Source organism: Juglans regia, chromosome 12 (genome assembly GCF_001411555.2).
Source record: "Juglans regia cultivar Chandler chromosome 12, Walnut 2.0, whole genome shotgun sequence".
In the NCBI taxonomy this organism is placed as follows: domain Eukaryota; kingdom Viridiplantae; phylum Streptophyta; class Magnoliopsida; order Fagales; family Juglandaceae; genus Juglans; species Juglans regia.
This window is the reverse complement of record NC_049912.1, coordinates 28,099,675-28,122,107: the sequence shown is the minus strand read 5'-3', so window position 1 is coordinate 28,122,107 and position 22,433 is coordinate 28,099,675. Positions and strand designations below refer to the sequence as shown.

General features: G+C 35.3%; 2 protein-coding genes across 2 annotated transcripts; one reads left to right on the top strand and one right to left on the bottom strand.

Moving 5' to 3' along the window:
• Positions 1-61: 61 nt before the first annotated feature.
• LOC109003275 (F-box/LRR-repeat protein 14-like) lies at positions 62-10,640 on the bottom strand. The gene is made up of 16 exons (XM_018981356.2): positions 10,480-10,640; positions 9,304-9,598; positions 9,100-9,228; positions 8,791-8,998; positions 7,982-8,128; positions 5,870-5,944; positions 5,252-5,323; positions 5,053-5,124; positions 4,102-4,173; positions 3,899-3,970; positions 3,214-3,285; positions 2,624-2,695; positions 2,001-2,144; positions 1,313-1,384; positions 770-916; positions 62-544 (listed from the first exon to the last, which is right to left on the bottom strand). Exons 2-16 carry the CDS (start codon positions 9,499-9,501, stop codon positions 360-362), a joined length of 1,737 nt encoding a protein of 578 aa, XP_018836901.1. The 5' UTR covers positions 9,502-9,598; positions 10,480-10,640; the 3' UTR covers positions 62-359.
• Positions 10,641-13,702: 3,062 nt separating this feature from the next.
• LOC109003272 (P-loop guanosine triphosphatase YjiA-like) lies at positions 13,703-20,709 on the top strand. Its single transcript, XM_035683314.1, has 10 exons — positions 13,703-14,204; positions 14,918-14,983; positions 15,109-15,289; positions 15,417-15,613; positions 16,030-16,080; positions 16,187-16,278; positions 18,974-19,056; positions 19,348-19,442; positions 19,647-19,751; positions 20,119-20,709. The coding sequence occupies exons 1-10, from the start codon at positions 13,869-13,871 to the stop codon at positions 20,254-20,256; spliced, it is 1,344 nt and encodes a 447-aa protein (XP_035539207.1). The 5' UTR covers positions 13,703-13,868; the 3' UTR covers positions 20,257-20,709.
• Positions 20,710-22,433: the final 1,724 nt, after the last annotated feature.

Here is a 22,433-nt window from a genome sequence, read left to right as displayed (position 1 = left end):
CAGAGATTTACATAAGACCATCAATCAAGAACCAAGGGCGTCGTTAATGCACAAACCCAACTACAAGGGAACTGCAGTACATAATTTATATGTCAATATATACAAAAGCATAACCACAGCTGAAAAATGTCTCAAGGAAGCTTTTATCTACATTTTCTTCTGCAGTACACCATATGACATTCATGACACAAAAGATTGAAATAATTTCCTAGAATGTCTCCTGAACCCCCCATTTTGAAATACCCTTTCAGGTTTTAATCATATGTACAGAACATCCAACTCCACCTTAATCTTTATTTTATATACATAGCTGCCCCTAACGCCAACTGTAGCTTTTCACATAAATCTTATCTCCATGACTACTCTGGACGGAAGCTTACCAGATTAGGAAGATCAGTTGACTGAAGCTTCTTCATGTCATTTGCTGTCACCTTGCAGCCCTCCAAAGTCAGTGATTTCAAATTCTTCAGAGTTTTCAAATGATGCAGTCCTGTACTGGTGATGCGAGAATTTGACACATTCAAAGACACCAATCCTGTCAAGCCTGCATTGACATGGAAGGATGAGAGAATAAACCAGCAGGAATCCTTTGATTCGGAAACAATATCTCACATGTCAACTGCTACGGCTCTACAAATAAACTCTGGTACATTTGAGTCCTATATAATATACTATTTTTGTAAGTCCCATATAACGAACTAATTTTATGAAGATAAAGAACGCACACATTCATCTAAAGAAAAAAAAAAAAAAAGGTTCAAAGAGCTACCAGAAACCAACTCCAAGGTTTTATCTGTCAGGTTAGAGTTTTGTGAAAGATTTAGCAGCATCAGGGAAGAAAGATCTTTGATATTCTTCACACCGGTATCTGTCAGTCCACCGCCACATATTTCCACCGACCTCAGGTTCTTAAAGTCTGACTCACCAAACACGGGAGGAAAAAGAGAGAATTTAAATCAGAACCAGTCAATCCGCAAAACAAAGTTCAAATGGTTTCAAGAAAGTTATTTATGAAGTTAGATAAGGCCCCTAATCATTCATAGTTATAAACTCTCAGATTCAATCATCATCAGAGAACCAATCTGTACATCTAATTAATTACAGAAGTAACTTGGAAGACTATCAGTTGCTAGATATTATAAAACATTCTCTGCAACTACATGAATCTGGTTAATGACAGTACTCTGCATTGTTCTCTTGTACATAATCCAGTACGTGCATGAATCCTATAGCTGTGTGTTTAGAGGCAGCATCATGTATAACTAAACAAATTTGTTAGCATGGGCAACTATATTAGTGTCATCTAACATACTTCGCAGATGGTTTGTTCCAGCATCTGTAATACGAGCTCCAAAAAGATCAATATGAGTTAGTCCGGTCAAACCTGCATTGGAAAAACATGAACATTGCATCCTTTTTTTCTGTAATTGTTAAAACAAATTTATATTGATCAAAAGAGTAGACAAGAGCCCAACTATATGGGACATATACCAATTGCATCCTGAAATTGAAGCATTCAAATAATTATGAAAAACTAATAACGTAATAAGCATTTTGGGAAGAATAAGCTGCTCTTGCAGTGTAACAGTAGCGCTCATCACTCTATTGATAAGAACAGCAGAAGGGCAATGAAAGTGAATGCAGAAACTAATTTTGAGGCTATGACACAAAGAACTGAATGTTAAGGAGGATCGGGGGCTCTCAAAGTCATTTGATGACTTGGTTTGGACTTTTGAGAGGCTCAGTGGCCCAGATATTTTGCAATTAAATATAAAACCACATTAAAACAAACTTATATTAAGAACGGAAAGTAAATAATGGCTCATTATTTAAATATTATAAAGAGAGACTAGTTTAGGAAAATGATTTAAATTGGAAAAAAAAAAAAAAAAAAAAGGAAAAAGAAAGAAAGAGCTTCCACTACAGGTATTCCAGCTAATGTTGATCCTTCGTACTTCCATTCTGTTCACATCCAAACAACTTTAATCTAAATCCCTTACTTGTAAGTGCTGCAAGCCCAGAATCCGTAATATGGCGAACATCCAAATTGAGTGATTTAAGAGATGAGAGTCCAGACAATTTTCTTAAACCCTCATCAGTAACCTCAGTGAATGATAAATTTAAACTCTCCATGTTTGTCAAACCTACAGGAAACAAACCAACATATCATGTTATGAGAAAATAAGATCTAAATGGCAATTTGCTAAACAACTTTGTTAGCTCCTTAGCCTATTCCTTTCTGTTCCGACATGTGAACTCCTCTCTACACGCACACACAAATAGAATGAAATAAACTTTGGATCATACAGGAGGTAGATCTTTTTCTTTTTTCCACTCAACTTGAGGTTAATATGTAATCTCATTCATAAAGGACAAAAGAATTCACCAAACACGTGCAGACCTTCATTATAGGTAACTTCCGACTCTTTTCTGTTCTAGATGTACATATACTCACACAAATGAAATAATACTGTAAAATCTAGCGGCTCTTATCATTAAAGTGCCACTTCACAAACAAACCACTTTTTAAATGCATGTGAACCTGATTATATGCTACAATGAATTTCTTGAAAAACATATTTATATAAGAACTTTCTTGAAAAATAGAAGGTGAGTGTCTAACCAGATAGATAACGGAGTCCATTGCTTCCAACTTCAGTATCAGACAACTCCAAGCATTTCAGATGCTGATGGCCTAAAATCAAAGCATTTTATATTCAAATTTCAGCATTATTTACAAATGCGTTGGGGAAACAAGGAAAGTTCCTAGCATGTGTTGGGCCACTCCAAGCATATGTTGTTCTCATCATTCTATAACCAATTGTTACTATCATGAATCATGTACAACAGGCTCGAGACTTAATCATATTGAACAAACTGTAGACATGTCTCTCAAAAGTAAATCCTCAATATTTACTTACCAAAAACAAAAAAGCAACTCCTGAGTATTAGGACTATTTACATTGATCAGCTCTGGTATTAAATCATAGGGCAAGTAAGCAAGCATCCATTGTAAAATCTCCAAAAGAGGATGCAAGAACCATAAAGAATCATGTATTTTTTGTAACTCTGACATTTTCCCTTAAAATATGTTGTCTAAAGTTAAAACACTTATTTCTACTAGACCACTTTGGTTGGAAGCAGAAGCTTTGCCAAAAACAAGGCTGACAAAATTTAGTATTATAGAAAATAAGGGAAAACATAGACACCAACCTGTCAAGTTAACCAGCCCTTCATCCCCAATCCTACATGAATCCAGGTTCAAGCTTTCCAAATTTGTCAGACCTGCTTGAGCAAGATCCATGATTATGTATAAAAACTATTATTCAAAATGTATAACAAATACATGAAGCAAAGACCGAGATATGTGATAATTCAAGACATCACACACACACACAAACATGCTCAAACTTCTTTCACAAGAGATTTAGTTTTAAGGAAAATTCTAACGAATATAATCCGTGAGCTAGCCATGAACTACACTCAAAGCAGTTGCAGATATAAACATTGAATAAATAATGCAGTAATTTGTCCACAAAAATCATATTGCACAAGCTTAACTGTCAACAAGAACATTATGTATGATTGGCACAAACAAAGGGATTTTCATATCCTGTGCTCAAAAGGAGGAAAAATATCTCACATCCCAACTGCTACAATCCTAAGGGTTAAAAGCTTAACCAAATTAATATCCAACAGTCCTAGGGCATTTGGTTCAATAGTTGGGCCTTTAACACCAACTATAATAAATGACAGAAATTGCAGCTGTACATTTTAGTAGGCATAGATACAAACGCTTTACCCTCAAACCTGTTCTTACGTTCATGGAAACTACAAAAAAGGAATCATGGATCAAAGTTTTTGAACTTGTATAGATATGAGGAAAGACACAACCAACCTTTCAAGTGGACCAAGCATGCATTTGTGATGTCATTGAAGCCCAAGTTTAGTACTTTTAAGTTCCCAAGTCCTACAGATAACAAGGTATGCTATAAGTTCGAGGCAAGGTTCTTGTAAAAAGTAAAGCAGCACAATATAAATGATTTTTACGATTATTAAAGCAGACCAAGAAATGCATGTGTCAGTCTTAATCATACTTACTCGAAAACTTGTCACATCCACGATCAGACAGTTTACATCTGTTAAGATTCAAATATAACAGGGCAGAAAGAGCTGGCACAAAAACAATGTAAGATAGGTATCAGACCAAACCAAATATTGAACAGAATATTGAGTACAGATAATTTGAAAAAGGAATATTTATTTTTTAAAATTTGCATCACATACTCATAGAACCCAATCAGCCATAGATACCAAGTAAAAATAATTGCCAGGCGTCAATTAATTAAATAAATTCACAATCAGAAGCATGGTATGTCAAAATCCGACAGCCACCCACAGACAGTGCCGACAGACACCACAGACAGCTCCGAGAACCACAAAAAAATGCCGACAGACCCACAGGCACCAAAAAAACAGCAAACCCACCACCGAGAACAACCAAAAAACAGCCAAGAACCACCACAGATAGCTCCGACTCCGCAACCTAGAACACCAAGAGCAAAAAAATCTTGCAGAAACAGAAGGAAAAAAAAATTTCCTCCTGTCGCTCACGAAGGATTTAGACCACAAAGATGAATATCAAAGTAGGGGCTCTGGTAACATGTCAAAATTGGTCTGAATGCCCTTTCCATAGGGTTTGCTTTCATTATATAGAAGAGATTTACATATTGATTGCCAGAATTCCAGCGCCTAAATGCTATACAAGGTAAGTATTTCCAACATTATTTACAGCCTAATTATCTGCTATATACAATCTAATCCCTAAAATAGTACAAATCAAATCCCGTAACATGGTAAACCTCCATTCTTCCTTTAGAGCCGTAAGCACTTCCACAAATTAAACTACCAAATTCCCAAGTACGCACTCATAGAGAAGACACTCCGTGAACAAAAGCATAATAAAAGCATTTATGAAAAAAATTAAATATAGTTTATACTATTTTCTCTAAAGAATTAGGGGAAAAGACCAAGCACCAACAGAGTAAATACCTGAAAGAGAGTCCAGGCATGCAGCAGTAACCGGGCATCCCTCCAAGTTCAATAGAGAAAGCTTGTGCAGACCTGCAACACAGATAAATAATCTCCACAAAAAGTAATGTAAACAAAAACACGATACAATAATGATAAGAGATGAAATCCAAAAGCAAAAATAGAAAACCTATGCCACTTATTTAATAAAATAAAGTACCTTTCAAGAAATTAATGCCAATATCTGTAACCTTGCTGCATGAAATCTGCAGTCCTTTCAAATTGATAAGCCCTGAAATTTTATTGAATGAGTGATCCACCCAATTTTCTGCTACCATCTAGATTACAATGCTGATGCACATGCCAACACATATAGATGTTTGAAATGAACTAATCAAAATGTATTTGCAGTATGTGACAACAAATTCCTTGAGCTCTGCAACGTTTTAGTACATACACGATGCCCAACAAAACAAATAATTTTCTTAGTTTTCTATCAAAACCTACGCCTCTTGAGGGAAACACACAGGAAAAACCTCTTGGATGCTAAACTGAAACCCAAGTTTCCATACTTAACAGCACTGCTGTAGTTGTCCATAACTAATCCTAGATACACATCAGCATTTACAGTTGTAGTGACCAGAGGAATGATTTTTCCTTTTCATATATATAAATATATATATATATATTATATTGCATCAATGTACCTCATTCCTAACAAGCAATTCAGAGAGGGGGGAGGGAGAGAGATGATGGGCATACGATTTCAATAGAAGGCTGACTATAAAACTATGGGCGTAGAAACAATGAAGGATAGAGACTAGAGAGCATAAGTTACCAGAGAGAGGCTCCATGTCATCATCTGTTATGCAATTGCAGCATTTGAGATTGAGAGACTCCAATTTCGTTAAACCTGTAAATATATATATATATTATTAGTAAACGACTATATTGATATGAATAGGCATCGCCCAAGTACACAAGATGGCATACAAGAGGTAACACCTATTTAGGAATCTAGGATGAGGAAATGGAAACAAGAAATTCATGAAAATCGAGGCCACGAAAATAAGTTTTATATATATATCTACATCAACAGCGAGAAAGCTAACTAGACTATTCCATGCAATGTTCCTGTTATCAAGAGAAAACTAAGTAATAGAAGTAATAAAACTTCACTAAAAAACACAAAATGCATAACCCAAGAACATAGGATGTATACAAGACAGACCTATCTAGAAGAAGAAAAAGATGTAAGAAAATCATGAAAGTTAAGCCCATTAAAGTTGAAGCTTTCCAAATAAATCTGGGAATGCCTTGCCACATCAAAGCATCTGTCTGTCAATAATTAGTGCCAAAATTACAATAATGCAGGCAAGAAAGGTAGTGAAAAAACATGCATCATCTTTTTTTTTTTTTTTTGATAAGTTAGAACTTTATTAAGCACAATGTAATAGGCAAAGCCCGAGTACACAGGAAGTATACACGAGAAACACCTAATTACATTCTAAAACTTAGAAAAAAGAAGACAATAACTCGTTTACAGCCCCACCCTTGAGTACAATAGCAGAGAACCAGCTAAGTAGAGTGCTTATAAAAAACTTCCAAAATGCATCTCTATGATATTGCCATTTTCAAATGCCATCAATTAAGAACTAATGAGAGTAAATGGAGTGCAGTAATACTGACCAGTGATTGAAAACAATTATATCTTAGGGCACAAAATGAAAAAACGGTTTGATCATATTTTAATTACGCCTTTTTTAATTCTTTTTTTTTTTATAAGTAAAAATTAAGACCAAGCCTTTTTTAATTCTTTAATTGTTTGCATCTGACACGTGCATCATAACAAACATATCAATTGCATTCCAAGGATAGCCTTGATCTTCTTTACTAAAGAAAATCTCAACAATTTTCTTTTAAATTAAAATAAGTTTAGCTGGATATTATTGCCTCTCCTTTTATCCTGGAGAGTCTAGGGTTCAACCTTTCATTGAGGGAATAAGTTTTGGAAGGAAAATGTTATGACCCAGGGAAAGCACTAGTCACATCAGCATTATAAACGCAAAGAGACTACTTAATTTAAAGCTCCTCTACAATCACTCATAAAACCCAGTTTTACCTAGTAAGTAGCCAATTTGATACTTAGCACTCCTGACCCCCTTCATCACTTACCCACTTTATATGGATTATTCATATTCCGAATGTGGGACTAGGGTGTTACAAAATCTTCCTCTTAATTTTTGATGTCCTTATCAGAGTCATGTCATCCAGTGCCCCAATTTCACACGGCTGACCTTACAGGTGGCCTGATACATTATGTAACAACCCAAGAAAAAAACTAGCCACATCTGTGCACTATAACCCAAAAAAAAAACTGGTTGATTTGAAGCTTTCATAGCAATGTGAGACTCGATGCTCATGACTATCTTTATAACCTTTTTTTTATCACCACCAAGTGTCTGTTAACAAAGTCCCGACTAATCCCCAAGTGTCTGTTAACAAAGTCCCGACTAATCCCGGGGGTGCACAGGTCCTCGGAAAGGAGTTTCCTGTAAGTGCACCTCTAGTAAATTAGTAATTCAAGGGGAAGTTCCCCCAGACCGATGGCCCCTAAAAATTGTTTGCACTTAAGATGATTTGAACCTTAGACCAGGAGGGAGCATACCACCAAGACCAAGCAAGTCCTTTACCACTTGAGCCAACAACTAGGGGTTAATCTTTATAACCTATCCATTCTATGTGGGTAATTCATATTCACAATGTGAGATTAGGGTGTTACAAGGTAGGCAATCCACATTACATAGCCTCCAATAACCATTCGATTTAAAAAATAATTAATTAACCTAATCACTTATTTGACCAATCATCTTACTCAACAAACTCATGAAACCCATTTTGTTCCTCTTGGGGAAGGGAGAGAATGAAACTACGTTCAGAGAATAAATACCTTTAAGGTGGACAAGCCCACCATGAATCTCAAGGCATCTCTCCAAGTCTAACTTGACCAGGTTAGCTAAACTGGCAAAGGCACTCATTCCCTCAGCAGTAATTGCATTGTTTCTTCTAAAACTCAAAGTTGTCAAGTTTGAGAGACCTGAAACATTTAATAAAGGTCATACATGGCATACATAGACCTAATTCGAGTTCCAAGTAGGCCCAATGCCAATTCACATTTATCTCAAGTCAAGAAAAGATCAAGAGCACAAAAGAAAATAAATTTAAAGTAGAATTATGCACCAAAATAAATGCTTTCAAAGGGAAAAAAACTGCTGACTCAAGAAATGCGGAAAAAGGATTTAGTCTTGCATCAACATATAGTAGACATGCATGTCATACAAACACCAATTTCACGTCCAACAGTACACTAGAATTCAGCACGCCAAATAGAGCAAAACCATAGCATGAAACCAATCTTATATGATTAGGAGCATCTGGCTTCCTCTCCTCTCCTCCATTCTAGAGTTTGAGCATATAGCTAAGAAAGCCATTATGAATACGGAGGTCTTAGACACTTCTGTCTGAGTTTGATTTCAGGTACACCATGTCTCTTCTAGTATGGGATCGTGATTACTTTGATTCTCTTTTTCTACCCTCTACACCAGCACTTCCCTCTTTATCTTGCATCCAAACTCCTCTTCTCCCAATTCTTTCACTTTTTCATCTTTCTACTAATCTATTAAAAGAATTAAATAACCAATTGAAAATATCAAACGCCCAGAACCAACACGGTCAATGAGAAAGCACAGAAAAGACTACCACTTAGGCATTCCAGCCCACGGTCAGAAATTCGGTCACAACAATTAAAATATAAGGCTTCAAGATTTGTGCAATCTTTGAGATGAAGCAACCCAGTATCGGTAACTTCAGAACCAGAGAGATCAACAGAAAGCAAAGATGATCCCTGTGAAGAAATTACATCCATCCAACTATCATTCACCCCAGAGTAATCTCCCAAGTACAGATCCTGTAAAAAATAGACAGGAACATTAAAGAACAGCATGGCAGACTGAACGCTATGGGGAAAATACATTAAAACCAACTTTCCAAATAATCACTGTGAGCTACCTGAAGAGCGCAATCTCGAAAAGCTTCAAGAGAAACATCAGTTAAACGTTGAGAATATACCAACTCATCAAAGATCTGCTGACTAATATCCCTTGGGAGCATAGAAAAGGTTCTATATCTATCAATGTCCTGCAAGGGAAAGGAGAAAAAGAGATAAGACAAGGAGTTGGTATCCTGCCCAAACATAATATATATTACACGTACCTCACATGTTTTACGTATACACAAATCCAAAAGCGATTGACGGTTCCCTCTTCCCAGTTGAATATCTATAGCAGGTCGCGAAAATGAAGTTGCCAACCACTTAGAGCTTCCACTCTTACGATATCTTCCAGACAACCCTCTGAGTAAACTGTCTTCATTGTCTCGCTGGTCTCTCTTCCTAGAACAAGCTCCCCCCATCGAGAAAATTTCCCGTAATAAAAAAAATTCACAAAAACTGAGGCAGAACACTACCTAAGCCACTGAATTATAGAAACGAAAATATGCATTCAACTTCCTGTAAAATAGACAGAGAGAATAGCAGAATAAGTATTCAGCATAAGTGATGGTAATTTAACACGTGCATACACCAGATTCGTGTGAAATTAGGACTATCGAGGATAGAGATCAGAAAATGCAGTTATTTCGCTAGTGGTTACATGCTGTCAGGGATAATATCATAACAGGCAATGGTAACCGCGACTCCTCAGCACCTCTGGAAGATAAGGATCAGTTGGAGAAGAATACGGATCAGATAGATAAGCCTCTGGAGTCAGTGGTTAAGAAGTTTACATTTATCTTTACTGCTATGGTTATCTTCTTGTGTACTATACTTTTAGTCAATCTTATGATCAGTAAACAATTTCAGCCAAATTATCCAGTCAATTAGTTTCTCAACTTGGTATCAAGAGCCTCGTGTTTTCTTCTCCTTGTTTCCCCAGAAGAACAGTATCTCTGACTATCTCAGCGACCGACCACAGACTCGTCGTCAACAAAACAAGACTAAAATAACACAGACAAAACAAAGTCACCACTGCCCCTTCAACAGATAATTCACCAAAAGGAAAACAACCATAGACATAACAACATCGTACCGAGTCAAACGAAAAGGGATGACACTACAATCGTACAGCACACAACCCCTTAAGCCGTTCGATTCCCTAGAGCGCGCTTCCACCGAAACTTCCCCGTTATTTTTTTATTAAAAAAAAAAACAAACAAATTCAACCGTAGAGATGAACTTTCTCGACCCCGTACTTGATAACCAGTATCAATAAATTCACACGATATACCCATTAACATGAATAGACCGTCAGAGGAAAGAACAAATAAAAGGTCATCATCTCCAAACCAAAAACTTTCCCGGAAAACAACTTCCACTGAAAGAATAAACTTTACCTCATCACGATCACCGACCGATAACCAAAAGACCTGTCGTTGAGTCACCGGAGAGAGAGAGAGAGAGAGAGGGCAGAGGAAGAGTGAGGAGGGAGGGGAGTGAAAAAATGCCAGATTGCGTAAGGCCGAGACTGGGTCCAAGCCAACAGATGAAGAACACGTGGAAATTATTGGTCAGATATTAGATGATTCGGAGTTTGGTCTGCTGCGTTGGGAGGATGAGGTAAGAAAGAAGAGGAAAATGTGGGTCCCCCATTTGGGCCTTTCCTTTTGCTTTTGGGTTTATCCATCTCAGAAAATGGGCCCACCCACTCGGCGGCTTTGGCCAATTCAACCGTTCAACGCTCTCCTTAATGGAAAATGCTCAAGCGACCGAGAGCGAGTGTTTCTACGGATTCTTTTTTTTTTCTTTAATAGTTAAAAAAATATTTTTTTAATAAATTTGTGAATTTTTTTGAAATGATATTTAAAATGATTTAAAAAAAACATATAAAATAAGAAAAATGTATTTCATACTTATTAGTGAGAACTCTTAGGACCACTCGGTGTCCTTGCAGTCCTTTTTTATTCTAAATATTTTCTTTTATCATTATGACGACAGATAAACATTCGACTATCTCTCATAAAAAGAATAATAATGATTGTTGTCTTTAACCGGAAATAGAAGGGATAACTGGAGCTGATCTTCCTGTAGGCAATTATAATAACATCATATTTGTTAAAAAGACAAATTTTTATTTATAACTCAATCTAAATAATGAAAAATAATAATTGTAATCATACAAACTTCATATAATTATTTTAAAAAATATGAATAAATATAGAGTTTATATAAAAATAGTAATAATTTTTTAAGAAAAAATCTACGCAATCTCCACACATCATATTTTTAAAAATTTTTCTTTTATCTAATATTTAATATATGAATAATGAATAGAATAATTAATTTAATTTAAATATTAAAAAATTTTAAAAAATGTGGTGTGTAGAAGTTAGGAAGATTGTATAGCATTATTCATTTTTTAATAATGAACTTCACTCTTTTTCAAATAACTACATGACGCTTGTACACTTAACGTCTGTATGTAGCATGGCTCCTAAATAATATAACTTAAAGTATTTAGATGATATTTTAAATTTGATTTGGAATTTAAATTTTAAAATCTAAATTTTATCAATCAAATCTTAATATTAAGTAATGTAAATGATATAATACACCTATTTAGAGTAGAATAACTCATTTTAAAATTTACATAAAAAAACCTTGATCATAAAAAATCGCAAGGAGTGTACCAAAATTAAAGGTATAATCGGTCTGGTTTATCTGAATGAATATTTTTGGACCAAATCAAAACTTCCGTTCTACCAATTTTCCACTTCGAGATCAGACCAGAGGTACCCCTAGAACGAACCGTTATCTATTTGTCCATTCAGTTATGACTTGTGCAAAATAGGCCATTGTTTTCGTTAAATGATGAATTTACTAATAAACCCTATTTATTTCTGCCTAACTAAAAAATGAGCCACAAAAAAAATTAAATGAGATTATTTAACGTGGATTATCTAACTAATTCATTAATAAAATCATTAATTATGATTATATTAATAATATTAATAGTTACTAACTTATTACTCAATAGCATGCATATGAATTATGATAGTCAAAACATGATGACCTACATTAAAATCTATGTTTTATATTTGATTAATGAATAATTAGTCCATAGATACTTCATACTTGTAACCTAGGTATTTTAATTAGGTGCAAATACTAGAGTATGTATCATTGCATATAATATTAAAGAGATTATATTTACAGTTGTGGAATGCGTAAACGTCACACAATTCATTTGAAAAAAATGAGTAAATATAAGACCCGCATAAAAAAAATTTGATTTTTAATAGTAGATTTCATTATTTTTTAAAACGATTACGCGATACTTGCGCACTTCACGATTATATGTAACATTATTCTTTAACATTTTATATGGTCAATAATCATAGGTTAGATGAAAATTATATAATTAAGTTATACATTATATTAATAATTATTAACAAAAATGATATATGTAGTTCGGTTAGTTCAATCAGGAATGAAAAAATCATATGTAGCGGTGGTAATATGTGATATAATCCATGAACTCAACACGAACATAACATTAAATTAGCGAATTTGGGTCAAAACGAATTGACTCGTTAAGACACGATTTATAAATGAGACAATAACGAGTCAATCCGCTTAATCCAAATCAATTAGCTTTGACTCATTTAAATTTTATTTTAACATTATAATTTTATTATTATTAAGTTGTAATGTTGATATTTCTTAATATGCTTATGTTTTTATTATTGATATTGTGATTTTAGATCTATACTCATATTTGTTATTATATGGTTTGTAGTATTTCTTTTATTATATGTTAAAATTTGAAAAATATTGATATTTTTGTTAGTAGATAGTCTTATTTTATTTTTAAGATATTATGTCTGCTAATAAATACAGATTTAACTTTGATGTGAAATTATATTAATAAGGTCAAATAAGTTATGTGTATTAGTTCAACCAATTTATATGAAATGTGTTTAAATTAATTGTGTTGTGTTTAAATATTTATAATTAATTATTAAATGGATCAAAACATGTGACACAACACGACTCGTTATCTAAATAGATTGGATTAAAATTTAAAAGTTTTATACATTTAATTTCACAAGTCGAGTTCAGTTTGATCTATATAATCGAATATTCATCATTTATTACGCAAGTCGAGTTCAGATTAATCTATATAATCGAATATTCATCATTTATTACTATACAACCATAATTTGAAAACATGAATTGCCATCCCCACCTAAGGTTATCATCCAGTGCGTCCGGAATCATTCAACTCGGTCAAGTTTTCTGGTCCTAGACACTCACTCAAAATTGAACAATAGTCACTTGTGCATTAATCTAACGATACGATTTTGGTGTTCACAATATCATGTTTGGGTGTCGAATTTATCTTAATCTATCTTAAATTAATTATTGATAAGATATATTAATTTTTAAAATTTTTATAAAAAATAAAATATATCTCAATATATTTATACATTCAAACATACTTCAATAAAATTATAAAATATTACCATCCATAAATTAATTCAGATCGAAATCACTCGTCACCCAAACGAAACCTTATACTTCATTGACAGGTCTCAAAAATAAAAATGAAAATATGTTGGACATGTTACACCGTCCACAGGTACACCTTCGTGATCATTTCACTACCGGATAGACGGATAAACCCTGGATAGACGGATAAACCCTCTCTCTCTCTCTCTCTCTCCCTCTCTCTTTCCCCCCAAATCTTAAAGCCAAAAGCCCAACCTTACCGTCTCGAGCGAGCATGGCTTCGGTAACGGCGGACCTAGCCACCACCTTCCTCACCCTCACCTATCGCCACCGGACCCCACTCTCCCAGGTCCGAGCCACGGTCCTCCCCTTCCTACGATCAGCCAGGACCTCCCAGTTCCGGCCCGTGCGCTTCACCACCACGTCGTCGTTTCACTCCAGAATCATCGCCGTCGATTCCCCTAAGCCTAAAGTCATCTCGCGCCGGCTCTCGGTTGCCGCAACCGCCACCACGACTCCTCACAGCGAAGGCTCCGATGTCTCCACCAAGATTCCGCCCGACGATAGGGTTCCCGCCACTATAATTACCGGATTCCTTGGTTCTGGAAAGGTGTGTTTGTGCGTGCGTGCGAGTCCTTATTTCAAGGAACTTGAATAGGTTGAGATTTCTAAAATTTTTCAATAAATTTTGGAGAGCCCAATGTTTAATTTAAATTTGGTATCTCTAGTCAAATGCTAATTTTAGTTTCTTAGTTTTTCGCTTTAATTATTGTGTCGGAAATGTGCTTAATGATTAGTCTGAAAAAAATGAATGAATTTAATTTATTTTTTCATTTTAAATATTATTCAAGAAAGTGGTTTGGTAAGTGACGATTGAAATTGCAAATAGCGTATGATTTTAAAAGGTAGTGCCCTTTTGGTGCATTTAAAATGGACGTTGGTGTGAAATATTATTATCAAATATAAGAAACATAGTATCTTGGAAATGAAAACGATTTGTTCGTTGATTTATGCAAGCCTCGTTAGGTTGAATTCCAATTATGGAGTCACCATTGCATGCCTTGTTCATGACTTCTCTTGGTTGCTAACGATGTTAATATGCGATGAAATATGCCAATGAGCTCCATCTCAAATGACACGTCCTCTCCCCTTTCCCCTTGAGAACACGATGGAGAGAATAAGGCAATGGGTCCTAGACCCGGGGATGCGTGTATAAAGTTTGAGTTGACATGGTGGCCATGCAGATCAGACTTAATTTTTTTCTTTTGTTATCTGAGTGGGTGCAAGTACTTATGTTGCCATGCTTTAATGTGAACTGAGCAGACAACATTGCTTAACCATATCTTGACTGCGGAGCATGGGAAGCGAATTGCAGTCATAGAGAATGAGGTATGAGGTTAATTCTTCCTCTGTTTAATGTGCTCACGTGTTTAATTTTGTAGCCCATGTTACTAATAAATGGTTAAAGGCGAATTTATTATTATGTATTCTTTCTTATTTTCTCAAATTTGCAGTATGGGGAAGTAGACATTGATGGTTCTTTAGTAGCTGCGAAAACTACTGGGGCTGAAGATATTGTCATGTTGAATAATGGCTGTCTTTGCTGCACTGTGAGGGGTGATCTTGTGAGGATGATCTCTGAATTGGTGAATAAGAAGAAAGGAAAATTCGATCATATAGTAATAGAGACTACAGGTAACAAGATTGCTTATGCTCAAGATAATATTTTATCAGGTGTAATGTGAATTGCACGGTTACCTTCTACTTTTTTTTTTTTTTAATCCTTTGTAATACTTGATGAGATTTGGCTGCAACTCTGCAGGATTGGCAAATCCGGCACCTATCATCCAAACATTTTATGCTGAGGATGATGTTTTTAACGACGTCAAGTTGGATGGCGTTGTCACATTGGTTGATGCTAAACATGTTGGCTTTCACCTGGATGAAATAAAGCCGAAAGGAGTGGTCAATGAGGCCATAGAACAAATTGCATATGCTGATCGTATCATTGTGAATAAGGCATGTGTGATAACCACATTCTTTTCGCATGCTGGACATGAAATTTAGTAATCTCAAATATTTTGTTGATAAGTAATAATAGAATCTAATTAGATGAAAGAGGAGACCTTAAGTATATGGGGATGTGTACAAAAGTTTCACCTAATGAATGCATACACAACTCAGCTAGTCTATGAACTTTAAGAAAGAGAAAACTGGTTACTGTGAAAATAAGCATCCACATATACAGTGATCTCAAAATTGAACACTTGAGCTGATGCATGGAAAACTCAGCAACATTATTATTCCTCTCCATCCAAATAGTCCGCTTCAAAATAATTCTATGATTAATGATTGAATATGATAAGGATGAAAGTTTATTTGATAATATAATTTATTTGCTCTTGCTGATTTGCTTATCCATTTGTTGATGATAGACTGATCTTGTTGGCGATCCAGAAATTGCATCTTTGGTCCAGCGAATAAGGGTTAGTATCATGCTGCTCCTTATATTATATCATAATGATTATCGCTGCTGCTGCTGTTGTTTGTCAATGATGATGATGTTGACGCTGATGTTTTCTCTGATAATAGAAAATAAATCACATGGCTGATTTAAAGCGGACGGAGTTTGGAAAAGTTGACTTGGACTATGTTCTTGGGATTGGAGGATTTGATTTGGAGAGGTAATCTTTCATTCACTTGTTTAAATGGTTCAAAATTTTCACAAAAGATCTGAACTTAGGTTGCTGCATATTTAGGGCATTCACTGATCTCTTCTTTAAAACCACTCTCTCTCTCTCTCTCTCTCTATATATATATATATATATATATACACACATATATATATTACTATTTAGATCCATCATTCTAGCCTCACCTTCCCAAGTTGCCCACCACGACTTGTAGAATTTGATTTTTATGTGTTTTGTTTATGTAGCCTGTATTTGCTGCACTATTTTTTGAAAGCTTACCTGGTCTTTATCATTTAATGTTTGTTCATTTTACATGTAAAATTTTAGCTTTTTTGTGTATCCCAAGTAATTCTTTTTTTTTGATAAGTAATCGATATTATATAAATAGAGATAGGCAATAACCTAAGTACACAAGTGATATACAAGAGATAAGACCTATCTAGGTCGACATAAGGGAAACTAGAAAGTCATGAAAATTCAGGCCATTAAAATCTAAAGCAATGGCCCATAGACATAAAGTACGGAAAAATAGAGCTCTAAGTTCCTCCAAAGACCGCTCCTTGTTTTCGAATGTCCGATCATTGCGTTCTTGCCAGATACACCACATAATACAGATCGGGATCATTTTCCACACCTCCTTGATTTGTTGAGCTCCTCTTGGAAGTGTCCAACTGGCTAGTAGATCTACCACAGTGGCCGGCATAACAAAAGATAACTCTATCCGACTAAAGACTTCCACCCATAAGGCTCTAGTTGTCTCGCAGTGTAGCAAGAGGTGTTCCACTGACTCACCAGATCTCTTGCACATGCAACACCAGTCTAGTATAACTATCCGGCGTTTCCTCAGATTGTCGGTAGTCAGAATCTTCCCCAACGCTGCTGTCCATGTAAAGAAGATCGCTTTCGGGGGCGCCTTATTTCGCCAAAGCCTCCTCCATGGGAATGAATTATTTACGGCTCGGGAAAGGGACTTATAATAGGAACGAACTGAGAAGATGCCCTTACCCGCAGGAGTCCACCACAACCTATCAGCTTGTTGTCTGTTTGGCTTCACAGAATAAACCAGGCTGAAAAAAGCCTCAAAGATGTCCACTTCCCAGTCTTGTGCCGCTCTACTAAACGTGATGTTCCACTGCACTTGGTCTCCTGATAGTAACGTAAGATCCTCAACTGAAGCTTCCTGGTTGCGTGCCACTCGGAAAACTGCTGGAAATGCATCCTTTAGAGCCTCATTCCCACACCAGGTGTCCCTCCAGAACTTAATACAAGAACCCCTCCCCAACACCAATTTAACATGACTACTAAAATCCCCCCATCCACGCCTAATATGTTTCCAAACTCCAACACCACTGGCCCCATTTACCTCTTCAGTGCACCAACCCCCCCATAGACTTCCATATTTACAATCAATTACCAGTTTCCATAAGGCTTCTGTCTCCGTGTTATACCTCCATAGCCACTTTCCAAGTAGAGCCCGATTGAATGTTCTTAGATTTTTTATACCCAAACCACCTGATGAGATTGGTCTACACACCTTATCCCAACTAACCAGGTGAAATTTGAATTCATCCCCTATCCCACTCCATAAGAAATCACGATACAGTTTATCAATCCGAGCCGCCACCCTTACAGGCAATTGAAACAAGGATAAGAAGTATGTAGGAAGGTTAGAAAGGGTACTCTTGATGAGAGTCAACCGACCACCTTTCGACAAGTACAGTCTTTTCCATCCTGCCAATTTTCTTTCTATCTTCTCAATGACTGAGTCCCATATGGATGAGGCCCTAGCCGCAGCCCCCAATGGCAATCCTAAGTAGGTCATGGGAAGAGAGGCTACCTTGCACCCAAGAATACTGGCTAGCTGGCTTGTGTTGCTCACGTTCCCCACTGGCACTAACTCTGACTTGTCAAAGTTAACTTTCAGGCCTGATGCTGCTTCAAAACATAATAACAAAGCCTTCATAGCCCTCAACTGGTCACGATCTGCCTCACAAAATAGGAGTGTATCATCTGCAAAGAGTAAATGGGATAAGGTAATAATGCCCCTGCTGGGATCGCCAATTGGAAAACCAGCCATAAACCCATGCGTAACCGCCGCCGATATCATCCTACTCAAGGCCTCCATAATGATAACAAAGAGAAGTGGGGACAAAGGATCTCCTTGCCTTAGGCCACGAGAGCTACTGAAAAAGCCTGTAGGACAACCATTTATCAATACTGAGAATCTAGCCGTAGTAATGCACCAACTCATCCAAGAATGCCACCTAGCCCCAAAACCGCACCTCCCCAACAAGTACAAGAGGAAATCCCAATTTACGTGATCATATGCCTTCTCCATATCTAGTTTGCAAATAATCCCTGTGGATCCAGCCTTGAGTCTGCTATCCAACCCCTCGTTCGCTATGAGGACTGAATCCAAGATTTGTCGCCCTTTAACAAAGGCATTTTGTGGCTTCGTGATGATCTTGCCCAACACCACCCCCAATCTATTAGCAAGAACCTTAGAAATAATTTTATACACCCCATTCACCAGGCTAATGGGTCGGAAGTCCTTAACCTCCACCAGCCCAAGTAATTCTTCGTACCTCCTTTACTCTTTCCAATGTTGTTCTTTGAGCACCTGCTTGAGCCCTCATCGGTAGTTTTGGTTTTGGATTCTAGGCTAATATTGTTGGCATTTTGCCAGGATTGAGAGTGTTGTCAATGCTGAAGGTGCAAAGGAAGATCATGACCATGGCCACCACAACCATGATCACAACCATAAGCACGGTAATTTATTTGTGTCGTACATAAAATGCTTTTTTCTTTGTTAGTATTGTGGTGTGTGTATCAACGATGGATGTATGTTGTTCTAGCAATTGTTTAATATTTATCATATGTCATTCCTCTCTAAAAATCTCCTGCTTCAATCTGTGGAGGTGTCTAATTACTTCTTCTTAGCATCATGGTCATCAATTAATATCGGAAGTTATTGTTACTCACGTAAAAAAAATTATTGTTACTCTTTTAGGTTTTACAACTATATAAACCTATAACAGTTATATTGGTATTCATATGCAGAACATCATGATCATCACCACTCTCATGATCACAGTCATGATCCTGGTGTTTCTTCTGTCAGCATAGTTTGTGAAGGGAACTTAGACCTTGAGAAGGTTCTCTCTCTCTCTCTCTCTATATATATATATATGCATGCATGTATATATATAAACTTGAATTTAATGAGGCTAATTAATTTACAAATGACACAGCAGTATTTTTCTACTATTTCATCGACCTGTAATTTAGTTTCAGATGGTTTACTAGACAGGTGATGGTCAATAACTGCCGACTTGATGAGCAATCACTCTTTTTTGTAGGCTAACCTTTGGCTCGGTACATTGTTATTGGAACGCAGTGAGGACATATACAGGATGAAAGGTCTTCTATCTGTTCAGGGCATGGATGAGAGATTCGTTTTTCAGGCGAGTTAAAGAGTTCTAGGCGCCACCTATGTTTGTCTCTTTTATTTTCAGGATTTCTAGTTAATTTTGTTTGCTGTATATATTTGTTCAAAGTTATCATTCTTCAGGTAAGTTCTTGGAGGTTTATACCCATATAAAAAATAAATAAATAAATAAATAAAAGAGTTATTCGAGGTTTTATTGCATAATTAGATCAATGTATGGCTTAGGATTTTATATTCAATGCATTTCTTTATTTTTCACTTGCCGAGTGGTTGGTCATAAAATTCCGAAGTAGAACTACAAATAGTTTTCAACTTTTGCAGCGGCTCAGTAAAGCATATACTCCTATTGGCTTCTTCATTGATTGTTGTTTCTTGTGTTTCAGGGAGTCCATGACATATTCCAAGGTTCACCTGATCGGTTGTGGGGCCCAGACGAACCAAGGATGAACAAGATTGTGTTCATAGGCAAGAAACTGGATGCACAGGAATTAGAAAAGGGTTTTAAAGCCTGTTTACTGTGATACGAACGGAAGATTTTATCCATTTTTACTCTATCTCCCACACAAGACAGATAATGATCTCTAACATTATGACAGTGGCCTAATGTTGCGTATGGAAATTATGTGACTCTCACCAATAATTATATTAATTTTCATAGAGAAATTTAGTATTTGATCCGTCTAGATTTTGGGTGTATAAGCAACAGGATAGGATTTTCCCTTGTGATTGTGAGCAGTACAGGACTTCGTGCTGCTACTGTCAACTGCGAAGGTGTTTGGCCCTTGTTCCCTCAAGAATAGAGAAACATCTACGTGCAGGGACGAACAAAAATTCAAAAATCCGATTCTGAAAAGTCGAAGTCGAAGTTGGAATTTTTTTCTCCTGTAATTAGTTAAACTCAATGATTGTTACTGTTATGTTCTTGGCCCGTCACTACTCTGTCAAGTGGTGAGAAAAATATAATTATAGCTACGTCATAAAAATTGCATATCTCTAGGCAATACAGTTAGATTCCGACAATACCATAATCTCAATGTTTGCAAATTGTATGATTTACATATAGAATTGGGTAGTTTTCTATATGTAAATTAAAAATATAAGGATTCATTTAAGTATTCTTACTTTATAAAACAAAAACAAAAAAACAAAACAAAAGTAAAAATTCATTGATACAAGTTTTTAACAAATATAGACTATAGAAAAGAAAATGAGTATATTGAGAAGTTTTATGTTGGTAAGCTATGAAAATCTATTGGTTAACCCACTTATGCTATAAAGCTTTAAGGGTGGGTCTGGTATATCTTAATCTACTTATTCTCTTTAAATATAGGAAATCCTTGTTTAAAAATTTATGGATCAATAAATTTTTTACTCAGATCTAACTCATCCAAATCTTCTGCCAGTATAATTATAGAACCTCAAAACATCAATCAAGAAGATTGTAATATATTAAACATTGAAAGAAATTTATAAGATTGGACAATTCTTAGTGTACCAAAAAATCAAATCTATAAACAATCTACATTTTCTTCAAAATTATCATTTCTTACTTATTAGTTATTATACTATTAAAACTGTAGAAAAAACTATTAGTTTAAACAGTGATTATAAATCACTATAATTATTAACCAAATATGCAATTAAACATTATGAGGAATATAAATATTCATTCATACATATTGGATTAGTACAAGTTGCCATAAAACCACTTACTATAAGTGGATTAAATACCTCAGTACTACTCTTCTAAAAGATGGAAGACGTTATAAATTTCATGATTCATTACTTGGTATGGTAGAATCTAGCTTGTTTCAAGGCCCGATTTATTTCAATTATTATCCTAATTATTTCCTTTCATTATTTGATATTAATATTCTACATGATTTAATATTAAATATTAAAACAAATGGTTATTATGTGAAGAAATGATCGCATATTTTAAGTGTAGTATATAGGATCCATTATAAACTTATGAAAGCGACACTAGAGCCACAAGTCCTTATTACAAGTCCAAAAAGTTATATATTATTATTACAATCTAATACACTAAATTCCAGTATACAGATTCACTGGAATTAAATCACTATTCCTAATGAATGAAAGTTAGATAATATAACTCCATTATGTAAAATATAAAACAATGCTACATATGATTTAGAATACATAAATTAAAAGAATATCGGATCCGTCTAAATAGTCTTTCAACATTTTAGAAGATTGTTTTCACATTATGCTTCACCAACACTGTCTAGTTATCTTACACCCAAGTTTGTTCTTACTTCAACTTCTCAAAACCAATCCCAAAACTTAGATACCATATCCTAAAATTTGGACACCTAGATCCGATGAGTTATTCCTGAAAACATTATTGATATACTTGTTTATATTATTAATCCTAGTATACCACCATATACCTTTTATAATCCTAAGCAATCAAAAGAACCATATTTTACAACATATTCATAAGTAGTAGGAGATGATGCTTAAATATACACCCTTAATAAGGAAGATTTAAAGATTAATAAATAATATTTTAAACAATATTATATGAAAAATGAAAAAAATAAAAAATTATTATTATTATTCTCAACTTTTACAAAAATAGAACGAGATTATATTCAAAATAAATTTTTATGAGTATTTAGAAGAAATACATGCTAATATAACTTTCTTTACATGATTTGAAATCTATAAATCA

Coding starts and splice junctions, on each gene's coding strand:
- LOC109003275 (XM_018981356.2), bottom strand. CDS start 9,501: ATGGGGGGAGCTTGTTCTAGGAAGAGAGACCAGCGAGACAATGAAGAC. Junction 8,129..8,790: donor TGGGCTGGAATGCCTAAGTG/GTAGTCTTTTCT, acceptor TAAATGTTTCAG/GTCTCTCAAACTTGACAACT. Junction 545..769: donor AACCTTGGAGTTGGTTTCTG/GTAGCTCTTTGA, acceptor ATGTCAATGCAG/GCTTGACAGGATTGGTGTCT.
- LOC109003272 (XM_035683314.1), top strand. CDS start 13,869: ATGGCTTCGGTAACGGCGGACCTAGCCACCACCTTCCTCACCCTCACC. Junction 14,984..15,108: donor TTGCAGTCATAGAGAATGAG/GTATGAGGTTAA, acceptor TCAAATTTGCAG/TATGGGGAAGTAGACATTGA. Junction 15,614..16,029: donor ATCGTATCATTGTGAATAAG/GCATGTGTGATA, acceptor TGTTGATGATAG/ACTGATCTTGTTGGCGATCC.